The sequence below is a fragment of the Pan paniscus genome, chromosome 12, assembly GCF_029289425.2.
Source record: "Pan paniscus chromosome 12, NHGRI_mPanPan1-v2.0_pri, whole genome shotgun sequence".
NCBI classification, from domain to species: Eukaryota; Metazoa; Chordata; class Mammalia; order Primates; family Hominidae; genus Pan; species Pan paniscus.
Genome location: NC_073261.2, coordinates 50,672,238 through 50,686,699, shown reverse-complemented (window position 1 = coordinate 50,686,699; position 14,462 = coordinate 50,672,238). Strand labels below are relative to the sequence as shown.

At 38.8% G+C, this 14,462-nt stretch overlaps 1 protein-coding gene across 2 annotated transcripts in view; it reads right to left on the bottom strand.

Annotated features, from left to right (window-relative positions):
- The window catches only part of GCFC2 (GC-rich sequence DNA-binding factor 2), a 46,452-nt gene extending 32,479 nt beyond the window's left edge, over positions 1-13,973 (bottom strand). The window contains exons 1-4 of one of the 2 annotated variants that reach the window (XM_003810309.6): positions 13,563-13,973; positions 9,530-9,658; positions 5,193-5,417; positions 4,185-4,282 (exon numbers count right to left, since the gene is read on the bottom strand). In XM_003810309.6, the coding sequence (XP_003810357.3) occupies positions 4,185-4,282; positions 5,193-5,417; positions 9,530-9,658; positions 13,563-13,827 (717 nt within the window). In that variant the 5' untranslated portion in view covers positions 13,828-13,973. Of the gene's footprint in view, positions 1-4,184; positions 4,283-5,192; positions 5,418-9,529; positions 9,659-13,428 lie in introns of both variants that reach the window. The other variant, XM_055107753.2, reaches the window with a different exon arrangement.
- Between the last annotated feature and the right edge of the window lie 489 nt (positions 13,974-14,462).

The following is a 14,462-nucleotide window of genomic DNA, read 5'->3' as shown; positions in this document are numbered from 1 at the left end:
CCAGGATGGTCTCAATCTCCTGACCTCGTCATCTGCCTGCCGTGGCCTCCCAAAGTATTGGGATTACAGGCATGAGCCACCGCGCCCAGCCAAGACATTCTTATTTGGGTTTTCTGTTCCTTGTAAAGAAATGCACTCCTAACATATATCTTATAACATGGTATGTTTCACATTAGTGTCCTCTGTCTAATCACAGCTCCTCCGTGCTTGGAATGTTCAAAAGATCCTGAAGAACCTCTATTTTACACAAAGACACATGAAGAAAACTGACCAGATATTTAGCCAATTTCACTGGCTTAGCTATTCTTTTTATATTTTCCATGAAGCATCATCTTTAGTCATTTCAGTTCTCACCAAGCCTCCCATCCAGCTCTACGCATATCTACAAAATCTCCAAACACTCTTGATATTTTGCAGTCAATGACCCATTCAAATATCACCACTTCCGTAAATGCTTTCTCAAACTTCCTCACTTACCTTCCCTCCTATAAAACTGATCACCCACTTGCTCCTTTGTGCCACCTCAGGACCCTGCACAGAGTTCTGTCACAGAACCTGTAGGATTTCACTATAATTGTTTTGTTTAGTTGTCTCCCTTCCTGCAAAGGTTGTACATCGTTGTAAGTGGCCATAGCAGGCTAATGGTGACCCCACGAAAACATGTTCACATTCATGTTCATGTTCATTATATGGCAAAAGATGTAATTAAGACTTTGAGATGTGGTGCATATCCTGGATTATCCCGATGGGGTCTGAATACAATTACATGTACCATCCTAAGAGATAGGGAATTTGGGGACACAAGAGAAGAAGCAGATGTGAAGATGCAACAAAGAGAGATGTGGCCGCAAGCCAAGGCATGCCAACAGCCACCAGAAACTAGAAGAGTCAAGGAATGGATTCTCCTATAGAGTTTCTGGAAAGGGGGGTTGCTCTACTGACATTATGATTTTGGACTTCTGGCCTCCAGACCTCAGAGCGAATAAACTTCTATTGTTTTAAGCCACCAAGTCTGCGGTAATTTGTTACAGGAGCCACAGGAAACTAACACAGTGAAATGGTAGATTTTCAATAAAGGAATCAGTAAATGTACTCACATTAGCAATAAAAATGAAAATCAAATAAGTGTGAGATTCCATTTTCACCAACTATACTTGGACCTGAAGAGGGCAAGATTATGGTAAAATATTCCCATGATATTGGCGACATTACAGATTGAGCTAAGTTTTCTTTAAATGGCAATAGAGAAAAATATACTAAGAGCCATAAAAATGTTCATCTCGATTAGTAATACAGCTCTTGGCAATTATTACAAAGGAATAGTTCACAAACACACAACTGAACAAAAGAAAGGAGAGGAGGAAAATAATTAAATATTCACTATTTCTTAATTTAAAAAAATCAGATCGCAAATAACCTAAAATGTCCAAAATGAAGAATGGTTAAGATTATGATTCAGTGACTCCAGTGAATATTATGTAGCTATTAAAATCAGTTGTTATAACGATATAAAAACAAGAGAAGATAATTTATAATATGTCAAGCAAGGAAATCAGAATTCAAAATTGCATGCATATTGTGGTTCCTAAACTGTGTGCAAAGGCATCCTAGCAAATTTAAAGGGGTGTAGTGAGACATTTTAAATTTTTTAGGGAAAAACCGTAATACTCAACATCTGTTGGACTACTAGCTCTTAGTTCACAGTTACATTAGAATGTGTTCCATATGGCCAGACACAGTGGCTCATGCTTGTAATCCTAGCACTTTGGGAGGTTGAGGTGGGCAGACTGCCTGAGCTCAGGAGTTTGAGACCAGCCTAGGCAACATGATGAAACCCCATCTCTACTAAAATACAAAAAATCAGTCAGGCGTGGTGGTATGTACGTGTAGTCCCAGCTACTCAGGAAGCTGAGGCACGAGAATTGCTTGAACCTGGGAAGTGGAGGTTGCAGTGAGCCGAGATCATGCCACTGTACTCCAGCCTAGGCGACAAAGAGAAACTCTATCTCAAAAAAAAAAAAAAGAATGTGTTCCATTCCTTTTGATGAAGTCATATTTGTGGAGCTGGGTTTTGGGAGGATGCTATGATAAAAACAAGTATTGTGTGAACATCAGTATGGAAATGAGAGTGACAGTGTCCAATCTGATTCCAAGGTTTGAAAAGCCATGCAATGCCTAACAGGAACACACATCTCATTAGTAAGGAATTTTGGTTGTTTAAAAAAAGATAAAAATGTTTTGCCTTCAATTTATCTGTATTATTTTTTCCAAATGGTTAGTTCTTAGGACATAAATTGTATAAAATTCTTTGGACTATTTAATAAATAGAACTGTTTGGTACTTCTTTTGGCTTACAAGTATCATGATAAAATTACCAAGACACTAACGGCTCCATGAATGAGAAAGTTTGGGAACCTCTGATGTATACTATGATTGCAATTCTTGACCTCATAGAACTTATATTCTAGCAGCAGACCCACAGCCCAAATCTAGGACTTTTAACCCCAAGTACAGTACATTTGTTATGTTTCAAAGCTCACTACTTGTTTAAACTTTACATTCATTCATTCATTCATTCATTCATTCATTTTTAGTGACAGGGTCTCACTCTGTTGCCCAGACTGGAGTGCAGTGGTGTGATCATAGCTCACTGCACCCAGAACTCCTGGGCTCAAGTGATCCTCCCAGCTCAGCCTCCCAAGTGGCTGGGACTATAGGCATGCGCCACCATGCCTGGCTAGTTTTATTTGTTTTTAGTAGAGCTCAGGTCTCACTGTGTTGTTTAGGTTGGTCTCAAACTACTGGGCTGAAGTGATCCTTCCACCTTGGCCTTCCGAAGTGCTGGAGTAACAGGTGTGAGCCACTATGCCTGGCCAAATCTGGGCTTTAACGTTGTTGTTTTTTTTTTTCTTAAATGAGACAGGGTCTCACTCTGTCACCCACGCTGAAGTGCAGTGGCGTGATCTTGGCTCACTGCAGCCTTGACCTCCTGGGCTCAAGCAATCCTCCCACTTCAGCCCCCCAAGCAGCTAGGACTACAGGTGTGTGCCACCATGACTGGCTAATTTTTGTATTTTTTGTAGCGGCAGGGTTTGGCTATGTTGCCCAGGCTAGTCTTCTTTGGACTCAAGTGATCCACCTGACTCAGCCTCCCGAGCTTTGGTTTCTGATACCATTTTTAGCGCTTCATCCCACCCTACTGTATTGTACCAAGACCCCTATTGTTGGATATTTACTTTGTTTACATCTTTTAAAAAATTAAATAAAACACAAAACTATTATTTGTGTATGCAGAAATGTAACAGTTACATATCATAATATAGGTATAACATATTTGTGTATAATATTTACCACAGGGTTCACTACAATAAAAAATTATATGAGAAATCACATATGAGATTTAATATATAAATGATAATACCTCTATTCACTAGGTTGCTATGAAATCATTAAGGTGTAGTCAAAGTAGATATACCATTGCGGTGAGATGTCTCTGTTGTATTGTGAAGTGAAAAAAACAGTCTCCAAAGAGAAAATTGGATATATTTGTATTATACAGAACAGGCGTTTAAAAGTAAAGCTTGAGGGCTAAACTTTACTTTTAAGCACCTGTACAATACAAACTGTCAATTACTATAAAATTAAAGATTAAAAAAATAGTACCCTCAAGTGGAAGGTATTTATAATCTCGTGGAAAATAAGATAATATGCACAGTGTAGTGGGTTGAATGGAGGCCTCCCAAAAGATACATCCATGACATAATCCCTGGAAAGTGCAAACATGACCTTATTTGGAAAAAGAGTCTTAGTGGGTGTAATTAAGTGAAGGATCTTGGATTATCTGAGTAGGCCCTAAACCCAGTGACAAGCATCCTTACGAGAAAAACACACAGTAGAGACATGGAAAAAGCCACGTGAAGACAGAGGCAGAGAGAGGAGTTACGTAGTCACAAGCCAAGAAACACCTGGAATGACCAGAAGTTGCAAAAGGCAAGGAAGAATTACCGCTCCCCACAACCCCCGAGGGCCTTTGGAAGAAGCAAGGTGCTGCCAATACCTTGACTTCAGATTTTGGCCTCCACGCTGTGAGAGAATAAATGTGTGTTCTTTTGAGTCACCAAGTTTGTGGTAATTTGTTATAGCAGCCACAGGAATCTAATACACATGGTATAAAAAATGATTACCTCTATGATTTTAACTGCTTTCCTCATTTGCTGTTGTTCCCAAGTATCTTGCTTTTCATCTTCCTGACTTTCTTCACTTGTTTCTTCATTTCTGCTTACTAGCGGAAAAAAAGCTCACATGTAAACGTTTAGTATTTTTCCATTTTAATTGCAGCAAGCCAACATTTTTTGAGATTATACAAAGGCTTAGCACCACTTGACGTGTTATTTATTCTTCACAATAACTCTGGGAAGAAGGCACTATTACTGCCCTCATTTCACAAATGAGGAAATGCAAATATTGGGAGGTTAAGTAACTGTCTTAGAACTATGTTGAAGCTGGAAGCTGGATCCTGGGATCTGACTCCATAACCTGCACTCCTATCACTAAACTGTCCCACTCAAAACACTATAGCCCTATATTGTAAAAAACTGAGAAAGAATGAAATGTTTGGTTTTTCTTATCAAAGATCTCTCAATTACTATCTGAGAATCCAAACACTTAAAAATAAATTGTAAGGAACTAAGTCCTTTCCTGAAAAAAAATTATTTAAAGTTACAAAAACCTTGGTCAAATGCATATATCATAAATGAGAAATATGAAAACAGTCCTTTAAGGCTTAGTATTATTGGTAGAGGAAATTTTTTATTACAGCAGGGAAGATTTTAATACATGACATCTAAAATCTCTATAGATGCTTCCATGTTAAAAAAAATATATTTATACAGGTAAAAACGATCGTTTTCAATGCTTTGAAAGTAAGATACTGCACATTTTTTTTAACCTGTCCAAAAACATCAAGGTGGGAGGTCAGGCATTAATAAACATTATTACACATACTCCTTGATAATAACATTTTGATACAGATACATCTTTTAGAGGTCACAATATCATGGACCAAATCGATGTTAAAAACCATTATCAACACTATAAAATGTGAGACAGCATATTACATTTTTTATGGAGATTCTCTCATATTATATTCTAATAAAAAATATCCTAATCTTCATATATTGGTAAATACATACTTGATTCCTCAGCCATCCTTTGTCTAAGTGTTTGAGGTCTTAGAGTAAATGGTATTCTCTTTTCATGGTCATCAGGCTCACTCTCAGGGTCATCTTCGCTCTCTCTCTTCATACCAGAGATGGAGGAGGTATGTTGTACATCCAAAGAAATATAGTCATCTTGGGCCCTGGCCAATTCACGTTTTCTGCGGGCTGCCTGAATAAAAGCTGCATCTGGGATCTTAACTGAAGGAAACAAAGACGAGGACACTAAAAACCAAAGACCAATGTAAGTAAATATTCCTCACATTTAAGAAAAAGAAAAAAGCACCATTTTCCTAAATTATTTGCTATTTTGATATATGAATGAGACTTTAATAAATGGCTCAAAATCTGTATCAGCAAAGGAAGAAAACTTAATAGAGATTAAATACAACTTAGAAAAATCAACCAAATCTAGAAGTATCAGAAAATATACTGAAACTGCTTCACTTTATCTTTTAACTCTCTTACTCATCAGGTACTGCTCACTTTGTTGAGGGGTCGCTATTTCTCATTTCTGGAAGCTCTGAGATCGTCAGCGTAGGGATGTGGAGAGGGCTGAGTGTGGTGTTCCCCAATCAGTGAGAGCTACAGAAGTTAGAAGGATCAATGACAGACCAGCCTGACTTACCAACTAAGAGAGATACTACACTATGATGTCCTCCTTCGCTCCTTCCCTCCTTCCCTCCTACCCACACTTACAAGAAATCAGAAACATACTACAAACAGTAACAGAGCAAAGCCAAATTAGCCTCTGCGGTTCTGTAGTGAGCCCCACGTGAATAAACATGAGACATTAAGAAGTGTAAAGAAAATAATCAGGCTCATTTACCAGGTGAAAAATTTTAAATGACAACAACTCTTAAGAGAGTCTTATTTTTTTCTTTATTTTGTACAGCATAAACATCATTAGCATAAACTCTTCCAATTTAAAACGAGTTTCTTCATGCATGATCTAAGGTGAAATTTATCTTCATTCTGGAAAAAACGGTTTTTTAAGAAAAATACTACATTAAAGAAACAGCGAGAGAAATTTTCACCATTTTAGGCATTTCAAACTACTAAAAAGATGTCAAGCTACTGAGGCTGAAGTGAAATTTTCTAAACTTTCCCACAAGTTGACCCAAATTCTTTGAGAAATAAACAGAAAAATGCCATGTACTTGGAGATGCACAAAAGCTCCCATGTTTGAAACAAACAAAAAAAGAGAAAGATTTTAGAAATCACAGACCAATATGCTTGACATCGGCCCTAGGGAAAATTAAAAGTCCTTGAGTGAATCATGAAGCAATAAAGAAATCACTAGAAGTCAATAAATATTCATCAAGAACAAGTAATATAAAATGAAGTGATTTGCTTTTTTATAGATTAGTAATTATTTATAGACTACTGTCAGGGACATGATGAAGGTCAAGTGTCTCTTCCTCCTCCCAAAGCATTTAAGATTCAAAACCATCACAGCAGGTTATAGTAGCAATTCTTGACCCTGGCTACACATCAGAGTCACCTGAGAAGCTTGACATACCCAGGCCTCTATACCGGTGATTCAGATGTTGATCTGAGGCAGAGCTGAGCAGAAGTATGTTTTTATAGCTCCCTAGAGGATTTTAATGTGCAGGCAGGATTAAGATAAGACATTTAGGTTCAAATACTCAAGTGTATGAATGTGGACACAGAAATACTTATTTTGGAAGTGATTTTCTTGCAGGTGACTTGGTAGGGTTTAATTAGTAAGTCACAAGCAATGGGACACACTAGTAAGATATTAGTGCTACATAAAGGTAACTGCTCAAGTGAAAATAAAGAAGTAAAAGATCAAGGAAGAGAAGAGTATTGCATCTGTCCTGTTTCTGCATATTCAATACCTCGTTCAAGGGTTCTCACACAGCAGATGCTGGGCAGACATGGGAGGAATCAATAATGTCAGCATATTGTTCAATAATAAATACATCATGTTTTTACAAATTTATAACTTATGAATAATTCTTCACATATATCATCCTATGTGATATGCAATCATCTAGGGTTGAGAGGTAAATTATCATCTTCTATTAGTAATAAGTAATCTCTGCTAGAGGGACTATTTTGAGGCAGTTATTCATCAGAACACAAATAAATGCTCTTCTTCCACATGCCAGCCCTTAAAATTAACACATTCCTCCATCTTTTCTTCTCCAGCCAATAAGTCCTTTGAACTTTCAGGTGTTCCTCACAGGACAAGTTTTCAATTTTTAATCAGCGTTTCTCAATGAGCATGGGGGAGGGGCAATTCACTGTGCTGAACTGTTCTGCACTCCTGTTAAGACACTTATCATCCCTTGCCTCTAGGGCACTATGTGCCAGCAACAACTCAACTACTATAATCATTTAAATAATCCCATACATTTTCAAACGCTGCCCTCTCTCCTTAGATGGGGGCAGTGCTGCCAACACTTTACAACCACTGCCTTATCCTGTTTAATCCACCATCTTTTTTTGTTTGTTTGGTTTTGAGATGGAGTCTTGCTCTGTTGCCCAGGCTGGAGTGCACTGGCATGATCTCTGCTCACTGCAACCTCTGCCTCCCAGGTTCAAGCAATTCTTTTGCCTCAGCCCCCTGAATTACAGGCGCATGCCACCATGCCTGGCTGATTTTTACATTTTTAGTAAAGCCAGGGTTTCACCATTTTGGCCAGGTTGGTCTCAAACTCCAGACCTCAGGTGATCCATCCACCTCGGCCTCCCAAACTGCAGGCATGAGCCATGGCACCTGGTCTAATCCACCATCTTTTATAGTAGCATTGTTTGGTACAGTAGCCACTAGCCCTATGTGAGTATTCAAATATAACTAAAAATTCAATTTCTCGGTCTCACTATAGCCACATTTCAAGAGCTCAACAGCCACTTGTGACTAGTGGCTACCATATGGACGGTGAAGATAGAAAATTTTTCCAAACCACAGAAAATTTTACTGAATAGCACTGTATCTAGAATCTAGACAAGGCTTCAACTGTTTACTAGATTTCAGTTCTTAATATTAGCTTAATCGCTTAGTATTTCTGTACCTTGTGGACATGGAGAAGAAACAAAATTACAAGGTTACAGAGCTACTGGTTGTTGTTATTTAATAGGTTAATAAAGAAGCACTTATGGCCGGGTGTGGTGGCTCATGTCTGTAATCCCAGCACTTTGAGAGTCCAAGGTGGGCAGATCAAGAGGTCAGGAGATCGAGACCATCCTGGCTAACACGGTGAAACCCCATCTCTACTAAAAATACAAAAAATTAGCCAGGTGTGGTGGCTTGTAGTCCTAGCTACTCAAGAGGCTAAGGCAGGAGAATGACGTGAATCTGGGAGGTGGAGCTTGCAGTGAACCCAGATCGCGTCACTACACTCCAGCCTGGGCAACAGAGTGAGACTCCATCTCAAAAAAAAAAAAAAAAAAAAAAAAGAAGCACAGAAGCACTTATTACTGTATTACAAGCGTCATAAAATATATTTTAATAATTTTATTTCAATATAATTTGTTTCCTTTACAAAGCTATGTATTTTACTTTATTTTCTCAGAAGGGATCTTAGGCTTCACTAGACTGAAAAAGGAGTCCACGGCACAAAACAAGTTATAAACCTCTGTAAGATGCCAGATAAATATTTTTGACTTTGTGGGCCATAGGGTCTTTGTGGCAACTTCTCAACTATGCTGCTGCAGTGCAAAAGCACCCACAAATATTAAGTAACTGAAAGACTGTGATTGTCTTTTAATAAAACTTTGTTTACAAAAACAGGTGGTGGGCCAGATTTGCCAACCCCTGAACTAGACTGATCTTTCTAAGACACAAAAACATTCATGTCATCTGTATAAAATTTTCAGTGGTTCCCTAAGCCCTGTATAATCTGACTCCAACTTGTCCTTCCTGTTTTCTTTTCCTTAAACTCGCAACCAAATACTTTCAGCCAGAGCTATTTTTAGCTTCCTGCACATATTACATACCTTCCCTAGAGTTTCAGATATGCTACATCCTATACCTGAAACATCCTCCCTGACAAATTCTTACCATCCTTCAAGTATCAATGTCAATCACCCAGTATAGCACAGTGATTAAGAAGAATACAGGCTCCAGAACAAACTGGGTTTGAATCCTAGCCCTACTACTTATAAGCTGTCTGACCTGTGCATGTTAAAATGTAATAAAAATGAGCAATTTTGGCACTCTGCCAATCATCATTAATGACCTACTTGCCCCATATGTCACTAGAGTTTGTTATGTCATTAATAACTATATCAAAAACACTATATTAAAAATAAAATTCTTAACCAAAATCATACAAATTACTAACCTGTTGATGAAAGTTCTTTTTCTCCAAGAGAGCTAGAGCTGTCAGAAGACAAACCCTGATCATCCTTACTTTCTGAGGAGTGATGTATTTCATCCTCTTCATCTGTGGACACATCAAGGGTTCTGGATTCTAACAGGACATTTTAAAAATACAACGAAAAAGAGTCAAAATAATGGAATTAATAATTGAAATTCTGAACAACACATGGCATATGTATAATACGGTGTTTTAATCCTAGTCCATATATTAAAGTAGACATATTGATCTTCCTCCAACTTTCTTTCTTAAGCAACTGAATGATCTACTAAGTGTACAAAGACCCTATTTGTATTATCTAGGCATCTAATAATATATTTCCAAAAGTATGCAATGAGAAAAGGGAAGGAGGCATTAGAGAAAAAAAAAGCGACAAAAATTGAAGTAATATTTAGAAAAATAATGATTGTGAATAAGTAGAAAAGAAAAATATTTAATGTATACTATGTACTAGGCACACTGAAACCTGTTTTACATGACTTATTTAATACCTGTAATTCTATAAAGTAAATGCTATTTCTGATGAGTTCACTAAGGATTGAGAGGATAAAGAACACCAACTCGGGCAGTGGAGAAGTAGGGCTGTCAACCTAATCCCAGCCAACTTCAGAATTTAGGCTGTCTTTATAGTATGCCATATTTCAACGGCTGGTGGCAAGAAATATTGTAACGAGCACTTTGGTCAATATTAAACCATGGGTCCATCTTTTCAATGCATGATTTGGGAAGGTAAATAGTCTGTTAAATTCAATTAATCTGTTAAACAAAGATAACACCAAGATAAAACCCACAGGGGTGTTGTGAAAATTGAATGAACAAAATAAAGGAATTCTTGACATTACTGACAAGAAAGGATTTCTTAATCCACAATAAATTTGCAATCTTTATGAGTAACCTTAAAACATAAGATTACATAGTACTCATTAATTTTAATTTTCTACCTTAGTTAGAAGACCTACATACAGTTCAAAAAAGGCTGGAGTAAAATCAAAATTTAAAACACTAAAAAAAAATATAGCTGCAGCTCACATCTTTCTTAGATATTGTCATTTATGACAACCCATACCTGTTTCCAAAGTGGATTAACACCAAAGCATGGTCTTAAAGCATGGTTTATCAATCCCTGGACGTCCTTGAGACTCTTTCAGAGAGTCTGTGAAATTAAAACTACTTTCATCACAATAATAACATGTTATTTGTTCTTTTTACCATGTTGACATTTATATAATGAAGTAAAGGCAGTGATGGGTAAAACTGCTAGGCTCTTGGCATGAATGAATCAATTTGTAGTAGCAGTTATGGTATTTTACCTTACCTCACATGGCAGAAAAAAGCCAGTTGCTCTTCATGAAGTAATTAAAAAATTGTTATTTTATTAAATTTTGACCGTTGAGTACACATGTTTAATATTCTTTGTGACAAAATCAAAGTATTCATAAGGCACTTTTGCTGCATCTTGAAATGCAATGGCTGCCTTAAGGAAAAGCATTTGTGTGACTGAGTTGCAAGCTGAACTAGACATTGTTTTTAAGAAGCATCACCATTTTACTTGAAAGAATGACTAACAAACTGATTATTCAGACATGGCTATCTGACAAACATTTTCTCAAAACATGAGCCCAGTTGTGCCTATCAATAAAATGAGAGATTTCAAGTGAAAATTGAGATTTTGGAAAACTTATATTCTCTACTGTGAACCTAACAGCTTTCCAGTACTTACAGACTGATTAATCAGTGGTAATACTATGATTTTTTTGGTATTGTACAATAAAATGCTCCAACATTTGCAAGATCTGCAAACTCAGCTAATGAATACCTTCCAAATAATGCAAGATGTTACCAATCGTTCATGAGTAAAAGATCCAAAGTACAAAACAGAACAGAGTTTTAAGGTAAGAGCACCCCAAATTTAATCATATGGTTTAAGATTCCATTTGGCAACTTTTTTTTTTTTTTTTTTTTGAGATAAGAGTCTCACTCTGTCACCCAGGCTAGAGTGTAGTGGCACAATCTCAGCTCACTGCAACCTCTGCCTCCCAGGTTCAAGTGATTCTCTGCCTCAGCCTCCTGAGTAGCTGGGATTACAGGCACCCACCACCATGCCTGGCTAATTTTTGTATTTTTAGTAGAGATGGGGTTTCACCACGTTGGCCAGGCTGGGCTCGAACTCCTGATCTCTTGATACGCCTGCCTCGGCCTCCCAAAGTGCTGGGATTACAGGTGTGAGCCACTGCGCCCGGCCCGCAACTAACTTTTAAGAAGGATTAGTTTATTACTTGTTGAGCTGTGTTATATTAAAGCACAACACCCTCAATGATCTAAAAAGGCTATTAAGTACTCGTCTTAACCATGTATCTGTCAGAGGCTGTATTTTCTTCAAGTACTTCAACCAAAACAAAATAGCACAACAGATTAAAAGCAGAAACACCTATGACAATTCATCTGTCTTCTATTAATATTTTGCCAGACATTAAAGAGATCTGTAAATTGAAAACAATGCTATTCTTCCTTTTTTGGGGTAATACTTTTCACAAAAATCTTACTTATCCTTACATGTAATAGATTTTAAGTGAATTAATAAATTTTATTTTTAGTGTGATAAATATTGATAGGTATAACCTACTGAAACAAAAGCTCTTTGGAATCCTTAATCATTTCTAAGAGTCTAAAAGAGGTCCAAATCCCAAAGAGTTTGAGAACCAGTATTCTAGAAGGCAAGAGAAAAGGAACTCCTGACTTCAACTTTCATCTACAAAGTTTAACCAGAAAACAAATATAAAAGGTCATGAAAACTTTAGACAAATAGAAGGTCACAAGAAAGACCAAGAAATCACGAAGATCATAAACCTGGAGGACATTATGTTACATGAAATAAGACAGGCACAGAGAGACAAACACCACATGATCTCACATGTGTAATCTAAAAAAGTGGAAATCAGAAATCACAGAAGCAGAGTCGAGTAGTGGTTAGAAGGGACTGAGGTTGAGGGTAGTTGGGGAGATACTGGTCAAAGGGCACACATTTTAATTAAACAAGAGGAATTCTATTCTACAACACGGTGACTAAAATTAATAACAATGCATTGCATACTTGAAAATTAGTAAGAGTAGATAGTAAGTGTTCTCACCACAAAAAAAAGTAAGTACCTAAGGTAAAGCAAATGTTAATTAGCTCCATTTAGTCACCGTAGACACATTTCAAACATCACGTTGTACACCGTAAGTATATACAATTTTTACTTCTCAATAAATTAATAAAAATCACTTTAATGAGAATAAAAAATAATAGGAAGATTTTAGATCTCAAGACTAACCAAAAACCGTATTCCTCATTAAGCTACAATTCCAACTCAGAGCAGCACATTTTATTTAAACGATTTTATGCTGCCTTACACCTGTATTTAAGAACTCAAAGGTACTTCAAAATGACGACACTATATCTAACACCATTACTGGTACAATCTACAGTGTCATGAATCTCTATCATGCTTCTTTGTGTTGTATATATTACTATTAGTTTTTGCAAATAACTGGTGAAAAAAGAAAATAAGCAAAGGGGAATGTCCCAAAACCTAGACTCTTGTACTATTCTGGCTGTTTTCAAGAAAGATAAGTTGGTCAAGTGTCTAAAAGGTACATATAACTTCTTCCTCCTTAATAGTATTATAAATTATTGAACTCTGTTGTGACAGCTTAGGTTCTTCATAAACTTTGATAACTGTGTTAGTTATAACTGGTGGAGTCATCTGATGGTGAAAACGAAGAGCCTCCCAACTGTACACGATTGTTTTATCTCCCCCAAGGAGTCCAAAAGGTAGATGCAGATAGCGGGCAAGTGCTCGAGCTGTTTTCTCGCTCACTACCTTCTGGACTTAGACTCAGCATGGCTTGTGGTCGGCAGCAAGTTATAGAACCCCCAGAGAAGGATCCAGAGACCCCGCGGCCCCTTCCCGCCCTGTGCCGTCACCTCCCCGCTTCCCCGCGTCTCCCTGGACACCTGAGCCTTCGTCCGCGCGGGGAGCCGCTTTCGTGGCGCGCCGGGAGCTCGCCCAGACCCGGCCCCGGCCACTAGGGCCCCGAACCCGGTGGGGCCGTCCCGCCACCTGCGCGCGGCCTCCTCCAGAGGGCGGCCCTTCCTCCGCAGAACCCGGGACCGGAAGTTCCCTCGGCGCCCCAGGCTCAGCAGGCGACTCCTCGGCGCCATCGCTGTCGCTGGAATCGGCCGCGCGCTGCCGAAAAGTCCTTTTCGGCCTGTGAGCCATGGCCGAGGCCCGAGCGCCCGGCGCCCTAGGACCCGCTGAACCGCAAGCAGCAGCTTCAGTGCCCGCCCCCCAGGGCGCGCTCCCGCCTCGCCTGGCCGCCGAGTGCGCGCGCCGGTCCCGCCTGCCTTCTGCTGCCCGCTACTCTGTCTGCGCCTGCGTGCTTTGCCTCCCTGGATCTGGTAGGCCGAGTTCTGTTCTGGGGCCTGAGTCTGGAGAGTTTGCAAAGCATTCCCTTTGCCAGGTTAGGTTGCGTGGACTGACACCTTAGAGATTTTCACGGCCTATCCGGTCTGAGTCCCACGGAGAGCAGAACTCACGTGCTGTCCTTGTGCAAACCCCATCCAGAAATCAAGCGTTATGCTTTCCGTCCTGGACTGGAGCCAGATCCGTTGTCTTTTACTTTCTGGAGAGAGTGCCCCCTCAAACCAAGATTTAAAACAAACGAAACCCCAGTAGTGTGAGGCTCGGGGTAGGAGGAGATGCCTTTGAGAACAAAACCATAAAGTCTGTACATAAACAATGCATACAGACTAGCAAAAATCAAATGACTTCCCCCAGGCAGCAGGGCTTCAAGAGAGCCTGGTTAAATGTTTTCACCCTTAAAGAAACTATCTAAAAACAAAAAGCTGTTGTCT